This window comes from Rhincodon typus, chromosome 15 (assembly GCF_021869965.1).
Source record: "Rhincodon typus isolate 14 chromosome 15, sRhiTyp1.1, whole genome shotgun sequence".
NCBI classification, from domain to species: Eukaryota; Metazoa; Chordata; class Chondrichthyes; order Orectolobiformes; family Rhincodontidae; genus Rhincodon; species Rhincodon typus.
This window is the reverse complement of record NC_063346.1, coordinates 45670185-45685786: the sequence shown is the minus strand read 5'-3', so window position 1 is coordinate 45685786 and position 15602 is coordinate 45670185. Positions and strand designations below refer to the sequence as shown.

The window sequence follows — 15602 nt, the reverse complement described above, 5'->3', positions numbered from 1 at the left end:
TTCCTCCAGCTCCACACTGCGTTATCTCTGACTCCAGCATCGGCAGTGCTTACTATCTTGAAAGGATCTGTTATATGGTGTTTTTGCATTGTAAAGGATGCAAATGGAAACAAAACTAGATTGTTACCATTCTGACATATGACTATATGCATTTAGTATTACCTTCATTTTATCTAAGTTTCAAATGGCGAGGTCCAGGCATAGGAAATACTGCAGCTCTAATGCTCGACTTCTTACACAATTGCAGTGAGTAAAACTGAAAGCTGTTTTGCAACGCTGCAGACTGAATCCAATGATGATTCAGAACAGGCTTTCTCATAATTAATTCGCACTCCAAATACTTCCCCGTTCCTCCACCATTTGTAGACGACAGGTACATATAAGGATAACTTCAATTTATTTTTAAAAGTGCAAGATCCACGTACAAACAACTGCATCTAAGCCTGTGGCTGGCTTAAACTTGGTGGCTTGGTGAAGACTTACCTTTTGTAGTCAGTGATGTTCTGGAGAGGTTGAGATACTTCAGTCCTTTGGACAGTTTTTCAAACTGCTGACTGAGTGCTGACACCCCTATTGAAAAGAAGGAGGACTGATGTATCACTGATGTACTTTATTATCGATTGTTGCTGTATGACAACAAATTATCATCGATCACTTCATCTTTTAATTTTTTAAAAAGTCATTAATTTTTTAATGTTCCTCTCTGCCTTCCGTGCATGTTCTCTGTGCTGGAGAGAGCAGTGAATCCATTTGCTTCAAGACCCCTTCTCCATTTTATTCAGACACTGGTTCAGAACTCAGACTATGAGAATCATGTGGTGAACCACTTTATCTTACCATCTGATGGCACAACACTTGCTTCAACAAGCTGCTACACTACGGAGTTGCATTTTAAGTGTTTAATAAATGGTGAAGTAAATGATTTAAGAAAATGCCCATTCATCTTGTCAGATTGAGCTGTTTTTCTTTCAATTTTAGTCCTTATCCTGTGGTCAACCTGCAGGATCCAAATGTCAAGACTTAATTGGGGATATTCTGAGTTTCCATAGAAATATTGCAGTTTAACCATCTGAATCTAATATGTTGCAATCAGGATCAGCAAAATCACATGCCCTTAGTTAGCCAGTTGTTGAAGCTGGTGTGTTAAATGTACTATGCAGTGGAGGAGTCTAATTTTCCAACATCATTTTTAAGAAGAAGCATTTGCAACCCCTTAAGCAGTGCCTGGAACAGATATTCCAACATAATCCATTATAGTGCTATTTGATATACCATTGATGAGGATGGGCGATGGTGGATGACACTTTTGGAGTGCAGTAGGCCACTTCATCTACCATTATATTTCTCCTGTAATTACAGTGTCTGTCTTAGATTTAATCAGATACTAAGATGAAAGTTAGAACTGAATTAGTTAAAACAATAATTAGATTATCCTGATGTGTTACGGTACTGTGAATTTGTGAGAAGCTACAAACTACTGTTCACATTTTTCACTAGACTAAAATCCAGCCGTTTCCTTGTTGATTATACTCTGAGCTCCATCACATACACAATGATTCGAAAAGCCAAATCTAAGAAACACCAAAATCAGCAAGATCTCAGTAGTATTTTCTGTCATTAAAAATTCACCTCTTGTAAATAGAAACCATGACTTGTGCTATTTAAAAAAGTGTATGCATCCATATCTCGAGTAGAACGCTTTTTCTAATATTGCACACTAATAACCATATATCATAAGAAGGGAAATGGAAAGCAATGAAGGTGAACGTGATAGAAAAGATAAATAGAAATCCTATCATAAGGTCAGAACTTTGTCAAGATTGGAATGCATCCCAGTGAATTAAAGACTAACACAAAAGCAAGATATTGTGGATGCTGAAAATCTGAAGTACTGAACAATCTGGCAACACTTGGGGAAAGAGAAGCGGAGTTGATATTTCATCGGAACAGACTTTTAAAAATATATTTTGCTTTTGTACTATAACAACCATGCTGTTGGTGCATTTTTCTTTCAACCTAATAAGGATCTGACACTAGAGCTGCTATGGCCCATCTAAATGAAGCAATTTCATATTGAAAGGCTTCATGAAATTAGACACTTAAAGTTCTGAAATGGACTGATGCCTGAGATTTGGTAATTCAGATGCTTAAATACTTAACTCCCAACCAGAAAGAAGTGATTCAAGTCTCTGGACTGCTTCTCAGTCAGAATTACAATTCCAGACTGTTTTGTGGCACTGTGATAAATGGGATAGACTTCAAACAGATCAAGCAAATCAAGGCTGGGAATCCATGAGATGCTGTGGACCATCATCAACAGCAGAATTGTACTCGAGCATCATCTGCAACCTCGTGGCCTGACATATCCCCACTCTACCATTTAGCATCAAGCCAGTGGTCAACCCTGTTTCAATGAAGAGACAGTGAAATATATCAGAAACACCACCAAGTGTGCCTAAAAATGAGCTGCCAATCTGGTGATGCTACAAAACAGAACTACACATGTTCCAAATAGCAAAAGCAGCAAGTGATAGACAGATTTCAGTGACTGAACTTCCAACAGATCAGATCTAAGTTCTGCAGTGTTGCTACATCTAGTCATAATGGTTTAGTCAATTAAACAATTCAGTAAAAGGAGGCTCCACAAATATTCCTATCATCAATCACGGGGGTGCCTAACACATTAGTACAAACGATAATCCTAAAGCATTTGCAACAATTTTCAGCCAGAAGTGCTGAGAGGTCTCCAGCATCATAGATGCCAGTCTTTAGCCAGGTTGGTTGACTGCATGTGATATTGAAAAACAGCTGGATGCACTGGATACTGCAAAGGCGAAGGGCCCTGACAACTTTCCAACAATAGCACTAAAAACTTTTACTGCAAAACTAGCTGTGCCCTTAGACAAGCTGTTCCAGCAGAGGTACTACAAGTATATCTACCCAACAATGTGGAAAATTACCCAGGCATGCCCTGTACACAAAAAGCAGCACAAATCTAATCCAGACAATTAATTTCCCATTAGTCCACTCTTTAATATCAGTAAAATGATGGAAAGTGTCATCAACAGAGTTGTCAAGCAGCATTTGCTCAGATGCTCAGTTTGGGTTCCAGCAGGGCCACACACAGCTCTTGACCTCATTATAGCCTTGGTTCAAACATAGACAACAATGCTGAAATCCAGAGATGAAGTGAAAGTGATTGCCCTTGACTTTAAGACTGCATTTAAGTGAATGTTGGGTAAAAGAGCCCCAGCAAAAGTAGACTCAATGAGAATGTGAGAAAAACTCTTGCTTGCTTATAGGCATGCGTGGCTCAAAGAAAGATGGTTGTGGTGTTGGAGGTCAGTATTCTCAGCTCCGGTTAGTGTCCTAGGTCCAAACATCTTCAGTTGCTTCAACAACATTGTTTTCTGATGATTGCTCCATACTCAGCACCATTCGCAACTCGTCAGATATTGAAGATCTCCATGTCCAAATGCAGCAAGACTTGGAAAATATTCAGGTTTGGGGTGACAAGTGGCAAGTAATATTCATGCCACACAAATGCCGGGCAATGACCATCTCCAATGAAAGAATCTAACCAGCATTCCTTGACATTCAGTGGCATCACCATTACTAATTCCCCACCAACAATATCCTGGGGTTACGACTGACCAGAAACTGAACTGGACTGGCCATATAAATGCTATGGCGACAAGAGGAGGTCAAAGGCTAGCAATCCTGCAGTGAGTATCTCATGTCCTGACATCTAGCCTGTCCACCATCTACAAGGCACAAGTCAAGAGCGTTACAGAATATGCCTCACTTGCCCAGATCACTGCAGCTTCAACAACACTCAAGAAGTTTGACACCATCTAGAACGAAGTAATCCACTTGATTGACACCACATCCACAAACATTCACTCCCTTCACCAATTATGCTCAGTAGTAGCAGTATGTACCAGTTACAAGATATACTGCAGAAATTCATTTTAGTTGGCACATTTCAAACCCACAAGGAACAAAGGCAGAAGATACATGGGAATACCCCCACTTTCAAATTCCCCTCAAAGCCACTCACCATTGTGACTTGGATATATATCAGCATTTCTTCAGAATCAGTGGGTCAAAATCCTGGAACACCCTCCCTAACAGCAATGTGGGCCTAAATATACAAAATGGTCTGCAGCAATTCAAGAAGGCAGTTTGCTCACCACCAGCTTTTCATGGGCAACTAGGGAGGATAAATAAATGTTGACCAAGCCAAGGAAGCCCATATCCCATGAATGAATTTTTGAAAAAAGCTTGGTGTTAGAATTCCTTGGTATGCAGCTGATCCAGTGGATTTAACGCAAGTAATTTATATTTTTAGCAAGTGGAAGGAAGGCTGACTTGCAAGGACGACACTGGAACTGACATTATCTACTTTAACCTATATAATGTCTGGTTACCACCGGCTATTCCTAAAGTTGCATTCATGTATTTTTTTTCCCAGCATGTCGAGACAAGTATGTAAAGTGGTAAGTTCGTCCTTGCATTGACCAAAATGAGAGAAAGGAAATTGTGGCCAATATCAAAATAGTTCTGTAGCAATTTTGCCAGGAAGAAATAGAATGAAAATGAGGAATTTCATCTTTACCTCTGTCCTCCAGCTGGTTGTTGGATAGATTTATGGTGTGAAGCACAGGGTGGATATTCTCTTTCAGAGCAAGTGCAATTTTTTGTCCAACATCACTGAAAGAATAAGACAATAACGTAACATGCGCATTGATCAACTAAAACTCAACATAACAACACAAGCATAAAAGTCAGGATCATGCTTTTACCTCTCTTGTTTAGGATAGTCAAAAATGAAGGAAATGCACTCACCTGTTACATCTCAAGAATTAAAACTCTCTGGAATAAAATCAATGATTTATCCAGGGAGCAATGGCACAGTCATTTTATTCCATGCAATGACATATGAAGATCTTTCTCCCAAGTCCAACCACTGAAAACATATTGGACATGGCCCATTTGTGGGGACAGCTTTCATGGTGCTTAATTTTCCCATGGATGACTGACTGATGTAGGCAGCATGCAAATTGGTGGCCTAACATTTCATTATGTAAAAGGGTTTCTTCCAAAAACAACTTTTTGAACATCCTTGCTGAGTTAAGCCACATTTCATTTTATGGTGATGCAAACGTTTTTGCATTAAGCAAAATTAATATTTTCAACACATTAAATATAATTTTATTCCAAACTAAATAAGGATGTAGGAGGTTGTGGCACACTGGTTATATCTCTAGTTCTGGGCCAGAGTCTCTGGATTCAAATCCACCTCAGGACTTGATGATCACCAAATGTGTGTCTTAACCTGATCAATTAGATTGATTACCAAATTATAAATCCTTCCAATGTGCCTGTGGCAGGCAGTAAGAGTAGGACAAATTCCGAGTCAATCAGAATTGTGTTGCAGCTGCAGCATAACAATTTCCCCACATTAAAAGACTCCATCATGAGCTGTTGCCATGAGCAAAAGTCATCCTCATTCTGAGGGTCTACCAAACAGAAAGAAAAAGGTTATTAATCCACAACAGAATGGAGAGTTTTTTATTTAAAAAGGAGCAAATGGATTGTTCCCTCACAACCTCAACCAGCTGTCCTTTATTCTTAATATTTAAAAATCTTCAACGAAAGCGATTGGGGCTGCACACAAAACAAATAAAACAATGAAGAGTTGAATCATCAGGATCAGAACAGTCTCAGGTTCAAATCCTTTAGCTGTGTCAATCGAGATTCTCACTCACTATTATTTACAGCCTCTGTGAGAGTGAGCAGAGGTGAATTTACAGCATCTAGTTCAGTGTTAATACTTTACGTATTTATGTATGTATGGGTCAATGAGGGTTGGATAGCACTTCACACCCCTGGAACTGCAGGCAGCCAATAAAAGTAGGAAGTAAAATGCATTAATGATTGTTAACATGATGAAGATATCATCAGCACTGATAGTCTACTTACAACTTCAGTCCGGCATTTTCTAAAATCAGCTCCTCCAGTTTAGTGGACGAACTGATCACATAGAGCACCTGCTCTATCACATCGGGGCTCTGGAGGGGACAAATAATATTGAAAAGAGTAGATCATTTGCAAAGTCAACATGTAGATTCCAAATGAAGATTATCATTTATCACTTTCTTTAATGTCATGTGTTCTAAACTTGTCAATTTGCCAATTTTCTAACTGGCTCAACATAACTATAGGTTGTCCAAAAAAAAAGTGCTGACAAAGGCCAGAAATGTATTTCTCATGACTTGTGATAAATATCTCTATTTGTAAAGAAATTAAAATATTTAAACTGGACCTACAAAAAATGTCTGCATTAAGACATGGAGATCTGAATTGCAATGGGAAGAATTAAGCTCAAGAGCTGTTAAAAGTGAAAGAATTCAGTTCTGGGAGAAATTATAACGATCTATCTTGAACTTCATTCAAAATAAATGGGCCATTTATTAAAAATAAATGCAGATTTCTTTTTATGACCAGTTATCTTTTAAGAAGTTGCTGTAGATGAAAAGTGGAATTGTACCAGAACCACAAGGCTGAACCAGGAGGAAAGTTTGAAAATAGCATGTCAGATCAGCTGCCCTATGCATTCCTGCCTTCAAGTGATCTTGCCAGAGGTGAGATCAGTGTAGGAGCAGCCTGCTGACTGGTGGCAACAAGCAGATGCTGAGGCCAATTAGACACCAATTGGGAGAAGTTGCCAATGCTGCTGGGACTTTCCTACCATCAAAAGGATTTCCCATTAAGGTTGGAGCCTGGCAGGTACCTCGAGATGGCCTCCGAATGAAGAGGCAATTAATGGTCTTCTCAATCCCATCATGATACAGTGAAGATCAGAGGGCCTTAGCTGCAACAAGCAACACTGTGGAGCATTTTGCCCTCCACAACTGTGACTTGACAGATTTATTTTAAAATTTTCAGAAAGCAATGGAGGGGACCCTCATGACGAGACATTCCTGCCTCAGGAACATCCACTTTTCCTGTGGGACTGCCAAATGTGGAGAGCTATGGGCTCACTGAATTGGCCTCCAACTTCAGGAAACCATCTGCCATCTATCACTGGAGTGTATAAATGGAGGCAAACTCTTTATCTGCTGCAAGATTGTGACACTGTGCAGTAGGACAACATTTGCTTTAAATTCCAAAGACAGAAAGATTTCAAAGCCATCGGAAACATAATTAAATATTATTCCTTTTCTTTAATGCTATTGATCACATTGATGCATCTGTATTTTTTTCTTGTACCCTTTAAAACACCGCCTTCACAATCATTCCGTCTTATATTGTATATGTTCAAGACAGATAATAGATTTTTGAACACTACGGGACAATGGGATAATGAGAGTGGAAAATTAGACGTAATCATATTGGATGGTAGAACAGACTTGAAAGACCTAATGGCCTACTTCTGCCCCTATTTCTAAAGTTCTTGCATATTTGAACTAATTTCCTTCCTTCTGTCTAAACCAAAGATTTCACAGAACGCCAGCACTATGGTACCTCATAGCATAGGACGAGCGAATATTTCCATGTTTGGACTGTATAGTCAAAAGCCTTAAACTGAACAGCTACACTGTTCAGTTATGTGGTGGTATAAGATCTACTGATAGTGGTAAAAGCACAGGAAATTATATTCTGAGCAACTCTGTAATGCAACTCTGGGGGTTTGGCTCAGGAGATTTGCAAACCAAAAAAAAATCCAAAAATACAATGTGTTAAAAATGCATTTGAGAACATAGGAATTGCTAGAAGGACAAAGACTAAACCTTATCTAAATCACTTCCACTTTGCTGGTGGTGACATGACACCAAGATAATAGAGTTATACTCAGCAATTAATCTCTATCAATATCCCTGTAAAAGGCCTAGACATGATATGAAGAAAACCTCAGTGGTGCAGAGCCTTACAAACCACTGGTGTGCCCTTGTTTTTTTTTCAGCACAGCTGCCGCAATTCACAATCTGTCCATTTGATCAAGGTGACAACACAAATTTGTTAAATCTATTTGAAGACTTTCACCACCATCAAGGAGGAATTCAAGGAGGAAATCCCATGTCTGAGAGCTGCTCACCAACCAGATGGCCAGCAGCCCAGGATTAGTGGCCTCTGCTGTCACTACACTTCATCCTCAGCAATGTTGAGAAGCCATAAAGACTGACTCAAAGGTTAGTGTAGAGTGTTTTGCTGGGGTCAGTCTGGCAGACGCCAGTGGTGGTTTCAAAAGAATGGAAGATAACACATGTTGAGAGGGGCAGAAAGAGTACCACGGAGAGAGACCTCTATTAGGTACAGTGTGCCCAAATAGGATGGAATCCTACCCCCAACCTGGCTACGTATAACGCTGTTAGATTTTACCTCGGAGTGTATACACACTCCCTGCCACTAGTAAAATACACTGCCGGTAACGAGAGGCCCTAAGTAAACATTAATTGGGATTTGGAATCATGGTAGCAAATCAGCCAATTCAGGGCCGTGTCGTAAATTTACATCTCTCAAACACATTAGTTTCGGGGAAGACTCCTTTAGATTGGAAAACACCTATGTAATTCCAAAAAGGGAGGGAGGCAGAAAACAAGACACTATAAGCAAATTAGCTAACATCTGTGATAGGGAAAATATTAGAACTATTATTAAAGGTATTATAACAGGGCACTTGGATAAGATCAAAGTAATCTGGCAAACATGCTTTTGGCAAAGGAAAATCATGTATTGGAATTCTTTGAAGAGTAACCTGTGCTGTGAATTAAAGGGAACCAGCAAATATATTGGACTTAGGTTTATAGAAATTTGGAAAGGTGCCACATCAAAGGTAATTGTGGAAAATAAAAGTTCTTGGTTTTCAGGCTAACCTATTAGCATGCAGAGAAACTTAGTTAGCTGACAGGAAGCAGAAGGTAAGCTGGATAGAGTAGACAAAGACAAAACAGTTCGCTAAACACAAGAAATAGGAGCAGGAGTAGGCAATTCAACCTTTTGAGCTCCACCATTTCATATGACAATGGCTGATAACATATTGGTCTCAATTCCTCTTTCCTGTCCATTCTCCATAATCCTTCAACCTCTTACTCGTGAAAAATCATAGAATCCCTACAGAGTGGAAATGGACATTCAGCCTATTGAGTCCACACCGATCCTCTGAGGAGCATCACACCCAGACCCACCACCCTACCCTGTCGCTATAACCCTGCATTTCCCATGGCTAACCCACCTAGCTGGCACATCCTTGGACACTATGAACAATTTAGCATGGCCAATCCACCTAACTTGCACAACTTTGGACTGTGGGAGGAAACCAGAGCACCTGATGGAAACCTACACAAACATGAGGAGAATGTGCAAACTCCACACAGTTACCCGAGGATAGAATCGAACCCAGCTACCTGGCGCTGTGAGGCAGCAGTGCCACTGAGCCACTGAGCCACCATGCCACCCTGTCTACCTCCCCCTTAAATTAACTCAATGTCCTGGCATCCACGTATTCCGAGATAGTGAATTCCACAGACTCATGACCCTTTCTCTTCTGTTTTAAGTCTGCTACCTCTTATCCCAAAACCATAACCTCTCATTCCAAATTGCCCTATATGAGGAAACATCCTCTGTACATGTTTGTAAATCACCTTTAGCATCCTATATACCTCAAATAGATCACCTTTTTTTCTTCTAAACTCCAGAGTATGGGCCTAAAATGCTTAATCTCTCTTCATATAACAAAACCCTCATCTCTGGGATCCCACTCGTAAAAGGAATAAGAACGAGAGGCCATAGATTTAAAATGAAACGCAAAATAAGCAAGGGTTTTGTGAGAATTTGTTTTCCTATACACTGAGTAGTTTGGGTATGGAATGCACTGCCTGGAAATGAGGTGCAGGCAAGTTCAAGTGAGGCATTCAAAAGAGCAACGGATGATTATTTGGATAGAAAGAGTGTGCAAGAGTATGACCAAAAAGCAAGAGATTGAAAGCAGGTAATGATGCACATTTGAAGAGCTGGTGCAGGCACATTGGGTCAAATGGTCTCCAGCACCATAACAATTCTGTGATTCTGTGAAGAAATGGTTCTTTTCCAGGCTGTTAGGAATGATGTGCCACAGGGATCACTGCTGGGGCCTCGACACTTCATAATTTATGCAAATGATTTGGATGAAGGGACTGAAGGTATGGCACCTCAATTTGCTGACGCCACAGAGATAGGCAAGAAATTAAGTTGTAAAGAGGCTATAACAGCCTACAAAGTGAAATAGATAGGTTAAGTGAGTGGGCCAAGATCTGGCAAATAGATTATATGGGGCAAAAATGTGAAATTGTCCATTTTAGCAGAAGAAATATAAAAGAAGCTTATTATCTAAAATGGTGAAAAAGTTATCGAGCTCTGAGATGCAGAGACACCTAGGTGCCCTAGTGCATGAATCGCAGTAGCATGCAAGTACGACAACTAATCAGAAATCTCATAGAATGCTATGTTTTATTGTGAGGGGAACTGAATCAAGAGTAGACAGATTATGCTTCAGTGAGACCACATATGGAGCGCTGTGTACAGACTGGTCACCATACTTAACAGGAGAATATACATGCACTGGAAGCAGTTCAGTGAAGGTTTACTACTCTAAAACCTAAAATGAGCAAATTGTCTTATGAAGAAAGGCTAGGACTGTACTCTCTGGAGCTTAGGCGTGTCAGAGGTGACTTAATTGAAACATATAAGATCCTAAAGGGACTTGATCTGGTGGATGTAGAAAGGATGTTTCCTCTTGAGGGGGAATTTAAAACGAAGAATCTGAGTTTAAAAATAAGGAGTCGTCCAAATAAGATAGACATGAGGAACACTTCTTTCTTGAGTTGAGAGTTTGGAACTTCCCTCATCAAAAGGCAGTTGATGTATAATCTTTGAATATTTTTAAGGCAAAGGCAGTAGATTCTTCATTACCAAGGGGATGAGAGATTATCAGATGTATGCAGGAATGTGGTGCTGAGGTTAAAATCAGATCAACCTTGACCTTATTGAATGGTGGAGCAGGCTTGAAGGGCCAAGTAGTCTCCTTTTCTTCATTGTTTGCATGTTTGTAAAGCATACTGATTGCCATGTTGGAAAGGTAATAGCACAAGCATGGAAACTACACAATGGAATTATGCAGATTGGGCAGAATGTGAAAGCAGTCAGTGTCTAATTTTGACCTGATGCATGTCACATCAACCTGTTAATGCTCTCCCTTAAACGTGCACTGCTGAATATGCTACTTCATAAGGGACTTCCTACTAATATGAAAATATATCAGCTACTGAGTGGTTTTGCATTTGACAAATTGTCGTTAGTGGAAGTTCTATGTGCTGTGTTGTTGAAGCAGCTCACACAACCTTTTTGGTCAGTAGGGAGTGGTGCTCTTTTAGGACTGAGATGAGGGGAAATTTCTTCACCGAGAGAGTGACGAGCCTTTGGAGGCCAAAACATTATGTGTTTTCAAGGAAGTAGATACAGCTCCTGTGGCTAAAATGATGATGGGGGAAGGGTGGGATCAGGATGTGGAGCTCGATGATTAGCCATGATCATTTTGAATGGCTGAGCAGGCTTGAGAAGTCTAATGGCCTACTCCTGCTCCTTTGTTGCTAAAATTTGCTAAAACTGACAATTCAAATTTCTCACAACATACTCCATTTGTTAGATCTTTCCCCACTCACTTAACCAATATCCCTTTTGTAGCTTTTTATGTCCTTTGCACAGTTTACTTTCCTGCTTAACTTTATGTCATCAGCAAATTTAGCAACTTTACCTTCAGTCCCTTCACCCAATTGTAAAATGTTTAGGCCGCAATATTGATCCCTGTGGCCCACCACTTGTTACATCTTGCACCAGAAAATGACCCATTTATGCCTATTCTGCTTCCTATAAGTTAGCCATTCTGCTATCTATGCCAATATGTTACCCTCTCTGCATGACCTCTTATTTGCAACAATAAACTTTGATGGAGCTACTTACTAAATGCCTTCTGGAAATCTAATCACAGTATATCCATTGGTTTCCCCTTCATTCACAACACATGATACGCCTTCAAAAAATTCTAATACTATTTCCCTTTCACAAAATCATGTTGACATTGCCTGATTACCTTCAACGTCCCAAAGTACCCTAACATATTACCTATGATAGCTGTTATGTCAACAGGCTTGCAGTTTCCTGCTTTCCCTTTTTGAATAATGTTTGCATCTTCCAATCTAATTAAGCCTTCTTCAAAACAAGAGAATTTTGAAAATATAAAATCAATACATCATCTATCTCACCACCAACTACTTTTAAGACACTAGGACGAAGTCCATTAGGATCTGGGAATCTTCAGTAGCAGCTCGTAATAAACTGACCTTGAACCTATTTAAAATTTGACTTCTGGTTTGGTTTCACTTGAAACATTGTAACTTTAAAAAAAAAAGCCTAAATGAGCTTTGTCAAATTAGTTCACTGACACTGGTGGTGATGGCAGCTTACATTGTATTTCTTTGAGTTGGAGGAAAAAAAATTACTTCTCAGATTATCTTGGACATTGGGTAACAGAACAAAACAGGGTAGCATGCGTCAGTCTGGTACAAAGAACTGGCTCACCATTATTAATGAGTTTAATTTACATTTTGTGGTGTGAAGATGTAGTACTGACATCAAGCAAATATCAGAATATATCCTTCGTTGCACTCCAATATTTTGTCATACACAGGAAATAGCTTGGTGCAAAAAAGACACAGTATTTACCGGCAGTTAATTCGGACTTAAAGTACCTAAGAACTAAACTGTGAACATGATTTCTTTCAGACAGCAATTATGCCCTGCAGACTGATTTATACATTGTTATACATCAATTGGTCCAATTGAACTCACCAGCCGTAAATCCTTGGAGAACAACTTTGTAAACCACTGGTTAAATGCCAAAGCTGCCACGCACAATGCCACATCTCTGTTAGACACAAAAGTTCATAATATTTGTTCAAGACAATAAACTTCTTAATTATATTTAGAAGAGCCTAATGCATTCTTCACTTTAGATGACGACTTTGTGTTAGATTTCCAGTCTACTTGAATGCAATTTGACCAAAAATCATTTTCCATCTTGGGGGATTTTTGGCCTGGTTTTTTTTCCCCTTTGCTGAGTTTCTTTACTTCTTACAACTGGCACCAATAGTGGCTATTAGAAGGGATATGATAATGGCTTATGTCACTGTACCTGTGATTTTCCTCCCTTCATCTAGGAGGGACTTGCAATCTCCTAGAGTAGGACTTTAAACTGTATTCATAATTCATCTAATCATGAGACTAATCAGCCCAAGGATGGATCTGGGTAACATAAACCAGAGCTGACAAGTAGCAGGAAATGTTTAAAGTGACATCTAATGTGATTGTGATAAAGGTGAATAATCCCTCTGTGATTTTCTCCATCTGCTTACAGCTGATGTTGTTAACAATACCATTTTCCTCCAGTACCTCTCCGCTGTCATTTAGCTGGACAGGACTCCACTTGCCTGGTCCATCTTTATCTACCTGATCGGATTCTAAACATAATTTGCAGTGACTTTTCTCCCTAGCTCCCACATTGTTACCTCTGGTGTCCCCCGATGTTCTATCTTCAGCACAATCCTACTTCTTCACAACTTGATCTTTCACATGAACGCTGATGATATCAAACTCTACCTCATCGCCACCTATTACTTAGTTATTAGCCTGCTTACCAAATTCTACTTCATGAGCAGAAGTTCTGTCCAATTAAATATTGGGGATTCTGAAGCCATTACTTTCGATCCTCACTCCAAACTTTGTACTTTGAATACTGATTCTAACCCTCTCCCTAGCAACAGTCTTAGATTAAGCCAGTCTGTGCAACCTTGGTGTCACAGTTGATCCCAAGATTCATTTCCAGTCTCTTAGAGTCACAGAGATGTACAGCACAGAAAGAGACCCTTCAGTCCACTTCATCCATGTCGACCAGATATCCTAAATTAATCTAGTCCCATTTTCCAGAATGTGGCCTATATCTCTCTAAAACTTTCCTATTCATATAGCCATCCAGATACCTTTTACATGTTGTAATCATGCCAGCCTCCACCACTTCTTCTGGCAGCTCATTCCATACATGCACCATCCTGTGTGGAAAAGTTGCCCCTTGGCTCCCTTTTAAATCCTTGCCCTCTCACCTTAAAGCTATGCCCTGTAGTTTTGGACTCCCCCCACCCCCCACCACCCGCCACCCTGGGGAAAAGACCTTGTCTATTTACGCTCTCCATGCCCCTCATGATTTTAAAAACCTCTATACGGTCACCCCTCAGCCTCTAACACTAGATGGAAAATAGCCCCAGCCTATTTATCTTCTTCCTATAGCTCAAAACCTCCAACACTGGCAACACCCTTGTAAATCTTTTCTGAGCCCTTTTAAATTTTCACAACATCCTACCTATAGCAAGGAGATCAGAACTGTACACAGGATTCCAACAATGGCCTTACCAAAGTCCTGTACAGCCACAACATGACCTCCCAACTCTTATACTCAATGCACTGATCAATAAAGGCAAGCAAACCAAACGCCTTCTTCACTATCCTATCTACCTGCATTTCCACTTTCAAAGAACTATGAACCTGCACTCCAAGGTCTCTTTGTTTAGCAACACTCCCCAGGACCTTACCATGAAGTGTATAAGTCCTGCCCTGATTGGCCTTTCCAAAATGCAGCACCTCATATATATCTAAAGTAAACTCCATCTACCACTCCTTGGCCCGTTGGCCCATCTGATCAAGATCACTTTATAATCTGAGGTAACCTTCTTCACTGTCCAATTTTGCTGTCATCTGCAAACTTACTAACCATACCTCCTGTGTTCAGATTCAAATCACTTATATAAATGACTAAAAGCAGTGGACCCAGCACCAATCCTTGTGGCACACTGCTGGGCACAGGCCTCCAGTCTGAAAAGCAACCCTCCACCACCACCTTCTGTCTTCTACCTTCAAGCCAGTTCTATATCCAAATGGATAGTTCTCCTTGTATTCCATGTAATCTAACCTTGCTAACCAGTCTACCACGAGGAACTTTGTCGAATGCCTTACTGAAGTCCATATAGATCACGTCCACTGCTCTGCCCTCATCAATCCTCTTTGTTACTTACTCATAAAACTCAATCAAGTTAGTGAGACACGATTTCCTGCGCACAAAGCCATGTTGATTATCCCTAAATCAGTACTTGCCTTTCAAAATCTTTCAGGATTCCTCCAACAACTTGCCCACCACCAATTTCAGGCTCACTGGCCTATAGTTCCCTGGCTTTTCCTTATCACCTTTCTTAAATATTGGTATCACGTTAGCCAACCTCCAGTCTTCCGGCACCTTGTCTGTGGCTATCGATGATACAAATATCTCAGCAAAGGGCCCAGCAATCACTTCCCTAGCTTCCCACAGACTTCTCGGGTACATTTCATCTGGTTCCAGGGAGTTATTCAGCATTATGAGTTTTAAGATGTCCGGCACATCCCCCCTCTGTGATATGGTCTCTTTTTAAGATGTTGTTATTTATTTCCCCACGTTCTCTATCTTCCATGTCCTTTTCCAC

The 15602-nt window shown here is 40.1% G+C and overlaps 1 protein-coding gene across 1 annotated transcript in view; it reads right to left on the bottom strand.

Annotated features, from left to right (window-relative positions):
• The window catches only part of carmil2 (capping protein regulator and myosin 1 linker 2), a 139162-nt gene that overhangs the window by 89444 nt on the left and 34116 nt on the right, over positions 1 to 15602 (bottom strand). The window contains exons 8-11 of the mRNA XM_048605993.1: positions 12889 to 12964; positions 5986 to 6074; positions 4619 to 4713; positions 484 to 570 (exon numbers count right to left, since the gene is read on the bottom strand). Coding sequence (XP_048461950.1) covers positions 484 to 570; positions 4619 to 4713; positions 5986 to 6074; positions 12889 to 12964 — 347 coding nt within the window. The remainder of the gene's footprint in view (positions 1 to 483; positions 571 to 4618; positions 4714 to 5985; positions 6075 to 12888; positions 12965 to 15602) is intronic.